This window comes from Daphnia carinata, chromosome 9 (genome assembly GCF_022539665.2).
Source record: "Daphnia carinata strain CSIRO-1 chromosome 9, CSIRO_AGI_Dcar_HiC_V3, whole genome shotgun sequence".
In the NCBI taxonomy this organism is placed as follows: domain Eukaryota; kingdom Metazoa; phylum Arthropoda; class Branchiopoda; order Diplostraca; family Daphniidae; genus Daphnia; species Daphnia carinata.
Window position 1 is genome coordinate 9,762,441 of NC_081339.1, and position 6,023 is coordinate 9,768,463.

Sequence of the window (6,023 nt, forward strand, 5' to 3'; positions counted from 1 at the left end):
CCTTCCTTGGCGCAGTATCACGCACTGGACTGGACACACCACGTCAAGTGCTGTTCAAAATTGTTCCTGTTCGTCTACAACAGGGAGAAAAGGTCTTCGATTCCTTCGGATTTCTAGACAGCGGAAGCGATTCCACCTTAATCCGAAGTGATGTGGCTAGAACCAAACTAGGTTTAGCCGGGCCAACAACGAAGATCAACGTGACTTCCTATGACGGGGGGGTCACCCCAGTTAACGCTCACATAGTGGACTTCGTCATCAGTTCGCGAGACAGCTCGACTTCGTTCCAGGCAAGAAGAGCGTATGCAGTAGACAATCTACAAGTCACTCAAAACCCGACCTTTTCGGGTGTCCAAGCAAAGGCATTCCCTCATCTACAAGGCCTGAAGCTCCCAGAAGTCCAATCCAACCAAGTAACGGTTCTAATTGGTCTCGATGTAGTAGACGCTCCGACCATAGCGAATCACGAAAACCGATGGATGGGTCAACCGGACCGGTAGCTTTCAACACGCCATTTGGATGGTGCCTGGGAGGCAAAGTGGGCCCGCAAAGCGAACAGGAGCAACCAAGCCATTATGTAGCCCACATCACATCGAGAAAAGAAGAAAGGAACCTTTCCGAACTTGTCGAGCAGTTTTGGAGGCTGGAGTCGAAAGACTCTGTACAGCCTACACTCCTGTCAGCAGAAGATCGACGGGGAGAGGAGATTCTGAAGAGGACCACCAGATACATTAGGAATCACCATCAAATTGGTCTAATGTGGAAGGTCGACAATCCAGAATTGCCGGACAACCGAAGTATGGCGCTCAGCCGCCTTTTCCAAATTGAACGTCGCTTCAAAAGAGACCCGAGCTACGCCACACGATATGACGACGTCATTCAAGAATACATCAACCTTGGCCATGCTCGTCTGTTATCAACAGAAGAAGCTAAAGGGAGAACACTAAATACAAATTACATGCCTCATCATGGTGTTCAAAGTGCGACCAGTCTGACGACAAAAACCAGAGTGGTCTTCGACGGTTCAGCAGAATGCGAAGGTACTTCCTTGAACAAAAATCTTCTTCGTGGCCCGAACTACCTCCTAAACCTACTTGGAATAATCTTGCGCTTTCGCAAACACCAAATTCCCATCAGTAGTGACATCGAGAAGATGTATCACCAGGTTTTAGTTCCAGAAGAGGACCAAGATGCCTTCCGATTTTTGTACCGGTCACCAAACAGCACGACATCCCCGCTCACCTACAGGATGACAGTCCATGTCTTTGGGGCCGTCTCGTCGCCATCAACTTGTTTGTTTGCCTTAAACAAAACAGCTGAAGACCACAAGACGAAATTTCCAGATGCAGCTGCCAGCGTAAAAACAAGCTTCTACGTCGACAACTATCTGGATTCGTTCGAGTCGGAAGACGAGGCAATCAAACGGGCCCGCCAGCTAAAAGAATTGTTGCAGCTGGGGGGTTTTAATCTCACCAAGTGGTCGTCGTCGTCAAGAAAGGTCCTGACAGCGATCAAACCTTTAGGCTTGGCCAATCCAAAACTGGATTTAGACCTGGACAAATTGCCCATGGATCGAGCACTAGGGATTCTTTGGGACAGGGAAATCGACGCGTTCACGTTCTAGGTGGGAGAAAAGGTCCAGTCACACACCACACCTACGAAAAGAAATCTCGTAAGTGTGGTAGCTACAGTATACGATCCGCTAGGATTCGTTGCTCCAATGGTGTTCGCCATGAAGGTGCTAATTCAAGAAGTATGGCGAGCTAAACTAGACTGGGATGAAGAGTTGCCCGAACCTCTGAAATGCCCATTCCAAGAGTGGTGTCAAAGCTTGTCGAACCTAGCAAGCATCACAGTTCCGCGATGCTTAGTAAACGAAGAGCGCCCAACAACACAGCAAGTACACATCTTTGCCGACGCCAGTCAACTAGGTTTTGGAGCAGTCGCGTACGCGAGAACAACGTACGCCAGTGAAAGGATCGACGTGTCTTTTATCATAGCCAAAACGCACGTCGCACCGTTGAAACAGCTCTCGATCCCTCGGCTTGAACTCCAAGGAGCCGTCGAAGCGTTACACTTGGCCATACTGATTTGCCATGAGATGAACCTGGATCTGAGCCAAATCACGTTTCACGTCGACTCCCAAACCGTTCTTCGATGGATCCATTCTGCCAACGTCAAATACGAAGTGTTTGTGGGCAACAGAATCGGAAAGATTCTAATGAACACCGACTATCGGCAATGGCGTCACGTCCCAGGAGTCATGAACCCAGCAGACGTCTGCAGCAGAGGATTGGATCCCAGCAACCTCAAGGAATTGCAGCAGTTCCATCAAGGGCCAGCCTTCCTGTTGTTGGAACCCCCATCATGGCCAAAGTGGGACCAGATTGATCAAGATGACCATCAAGATCCCGAAGCCATTCACGTCTACAAAGTGAGAACGGAGCCCAGTGACAATGTGATCGACCAGTGCGTGGAATATTATTCTAACAAAGTGCGCCTGGAACGAGTGCTTGCATGGTGTTTGCGGTTTATTGCAAACTGTTGTGCCAAAGTAAAAAGGGTGAAGCTAACTTCAGGAGAACTGACGCCAGTCGAAACTGAAAAGGCTCTGGCAAGGTGCATTCAACGTGCACAAGAAGTGGCTTACCCCGAAGATGTGTTGTTCTTAAAAAAGGGGAAAGAGCTGCCAAACCGGTCAAAACTCAAGCAGTTTCGACCATTCATCGATGAACAACACCTGATGCGAGTGGGCGGGCGAATTGGACAAGCACCTATTGACTACGTCACAAGACACCCAGTGATTTTACCTCCAGAGGAACGCATCACAAGCCTGATCGTCTGGGATGCTCACGTTCGAAATTACCACATGAAGGCCAACCGCCTATTGTGCGAACCTCGAAAAATGTATTGGATAACCTCTGGACGAAGGACAGTCAAGTCTATACTCAACAAGTGCATTCCCTGCAAGCGGAGAGATGCACAACCAGTTGCACCACTCATGGCTCAGCTACCAGTCCATCGCATAACGCCGTTCTTGCCTCCATTCGCCCATACAGGAGTCGACTATTTTGGTCCACTGACTGTCAAAGTAGGAGGGAAAGGGCGACGACACGAGAAAAGGTGGATTTGCCTTTTTACGTGTCTCACAACCCGAGCAGTCGATCTAGAAGTGACTGCAAGCCTCAGCGCCGAGGCATTCTTAATGGCCTTTTCCCGATTCTCCAGCATGAGGGGAAAGCCAGTCGTTGTATATAGCGACAACGGCACAAATTTTGTAGCTGGAGAAAAGGAGTTGAATGAGGCAGTCGAAGAATTGAACAACAGCAAAGACTACCTGGAAGCACAATTCACTTGTCGACACATCGAGTGGCGTTTTTCTCCGCCAAGTGGACCTCACTTCGGGGGAGTGTGGGAGAGGCTCGTGCAATCGTGCAAAAGAGCTATGAAAGTGATCCTCGGAAATAGTCTCGTCAGTGATCAAGTTTTAAATACTGTTGTGGCTGAAATCGGGGCATTGCTTAATGCTCGACCGCTGACTCATCTCAGCGTAAATCCCGAAGATCCAGACCCTCTCACTCCAAATCATTTTTTACACGCAAGACCAATGCCGTACATCCCGCTAGCATTCGTCGATCTTGACAACACGAGCATCTCAAAGAACCAGTTTGCACAAAGTCAACTTATCGTCAACCACTACTGGAAAAGATGGATCACTGAATGTCTACCGTACATCACCCAAAGGAGAAAATGGGTCAAGAGTCACAAAAATATCGAAGTGGACGATATTGTACTTGTTGTCGATCCATTAAACCCTCGGGGGCAGTGGCCATTGGGAAAGGTAGTCGAAATTTTACCTAGCACGTCCGATAATGTAGTACGTGTAGCTAAAATAAAAATTTCCGGCGCAAAAAATACCTTGACTCGTCCTGTGACTAGATTATGCCTGCTGTTAGCGCAAAATGAAATGACACTTGAAACTAGTCATACGCCTTCACTGTCAAACTCGCTTAAACGATTGGCGGTGAAATAGGACTGAAACGAAATAGGACTGGAGAAATAGGACTGGGAGAAATAGGACTGACTTTTAAAAACTTTTAGGACAGTCCTATTTCTCCATGGCATCAGTCCTATTTCTCCTCGGCATCAGTCCTATTTCTCCTTAGAAATAGTTCTATTTCATTTACCTTGTTCCGAGGGGAACGATGAGCCTCCAATCCGGTAAGCAATGTATTGCATAAGAGCGCCGGCTTATATGCATTTCTCTTTTTCAAAAACCGATGGCGTTTACTCATTATTTAAATGGTTCACAAATGTTTTATCTCTTATCCTATTTTTATTTTAATTGCTGGGGAACATGAATTATTTTGAATCTAATGGAGTTCATTTAATAAAATATTATTAGAGCAAAATCAGAATATGTAAGAGCTGTATATAACGAAAGATGTATGAAATAGTAAAACATTAGTTCAATTCGAAAAGTTGGTTATGACCACATAATGTGCGATATAAGTAATAAATATTTCTGTAGTATGTCTAATAGTAGTTTGTTAAATGAACTCTATTAAATACAATATAGTTCATGTTCTCCTGTAATTTAAATTAAAATAGGATAAGAAAAAAATGTTTTGTGAACCATTTATCTAATGAGTTAACACCGTTAACACCATCGGTTTTTTAAAAAGTGTGTGTTCTTTTCACTCGAAAGTTGTTTGTCGAAGCGACAAACAAACAAGGGCCCATCTGTCACCGATTTGATCGGTGGGGTTTTGAGGGCTCCCTGTTCGGTCTATTGTGTCACCCTCCGATTTGGTTAGAACCCGGTAGAGGGCTCCCTGTTCGCCACATTCTATTTTGTTTCTCTTCCCTTTTTTTTGTTTTCTTGGTGGCCCTAGCGGGTCGACCCGGTCCAGTAAGTTTAAGTCTTATATACAGTCTCTACGAGTCTGTTTTCTGTCTCGTTGTCTTCCCTTTGTACCTCCTTTCAAGTCGACAATCACGTCGAAATACCCTCTTGTCCGTCGAAGTGTTCCTTGTTCAGTCAATACAAGTATAGCAAACTTCGTCAGTTATAATATTGGACAAGACAAGAAAGCAAAGGTAAAGGGACTGACAAAATAAAAGCTATTGCTACTCTCTAATTTGAGATACGCAACAACTATTACTTGTAGGGGTTTGTTTAATATTTTATTTTATTTTATTTTTTTAAGATAATAATAATAATCCGATTTCTCATTCAGGAACTGTCCTGGGTATGCGCGTTATCGCGACTGTTTCTGGCCGTGGAGAGCGCATTTAACTTTGTGTTTCTGTCAGAATATGTGGCATATTTGATTAACTTGTTGTTCTGACATCACAATATCTCCAACAGAATTGGAGTTTCCTTCTTGCATTCTGCCTACTAGATCATTCAGGATATTTAATTGTTCCATCTCCATTGTCTCGTGCGCTGGATGACTTTTCAACGAGAAGTCGAAATTATTAAGGTGGAGTTCTTCAAATTCTGTAATGAGGTCTAGATTAGGCATGTGATTGCTAGGTTTCTGGCGTATCCAATCTCCTGTTGTAGAGTTGTATTTCCAGGTATGTGGATTTCCATTTAAATTCACTAACGGTGTTTTCCAAAAACAATTGGAATATGGGTGAATTGACCATCCATCTGTTCCCTGTACAGTTCTTTCCTTCGTAAGTAAAGAACGGTTGAAATCCACATTTTGTTTCATTCGCTGATATAAAAATTCTTTTGGCTTCGCATTGTTGAAGTGTCATTGCTTGACCGAAGCCATGTAATCTTGTGTAGATAGGTAAGCCTACGGCTGCTGCAGCCAAAATTCCATTGGTTTGGGCTAAGGTAACAGCTTGTGTTCTTTTGATTGCTGATAGTTGACAGTAAACGTCTCGAATTTCTTTTGCAAGCTTGTTTTCGTGTTCTGTTTCGATGCTGATTTTATATTGGTCGTGCATTTTATTTAATAATAATTGTTTTTGGGTAGGCTGCTTTCCAAATTTTCATTAATTAATGA

General features: G+C 44.6%; 1 protein-coding gene across 1 annotated transcript; it reads left to right on the forward strand.

The window, feature by feature from the left end:
- Positions 1 to 1,732: 1,732 nt before the first annotated feature.
- Positions 1,733 to 4,033, forward strand: LOC130690719 (uncharacterized). Its single transcript, XM_057513648.1, has one exon. The coding sequence runs from the start codon at positions 1,733 to 1,735 to the stop codon at positions 4,031 to 4,033; it is 2,301 nt and encodes a 766-aa protein (XP_057369631.1).
- Positions 4,034 to 6,023: the final 1,990 nt, after the last annotated feature.

Coding starts and splice junctions, on each gene's coding strand:
- LOC130690719 (XM_057513648.1), top strand. CDS start 1,733: ATGAAGGTGCTAATTCAAGAAGTATGGCGAGCTAAACTAGACTGGGAT.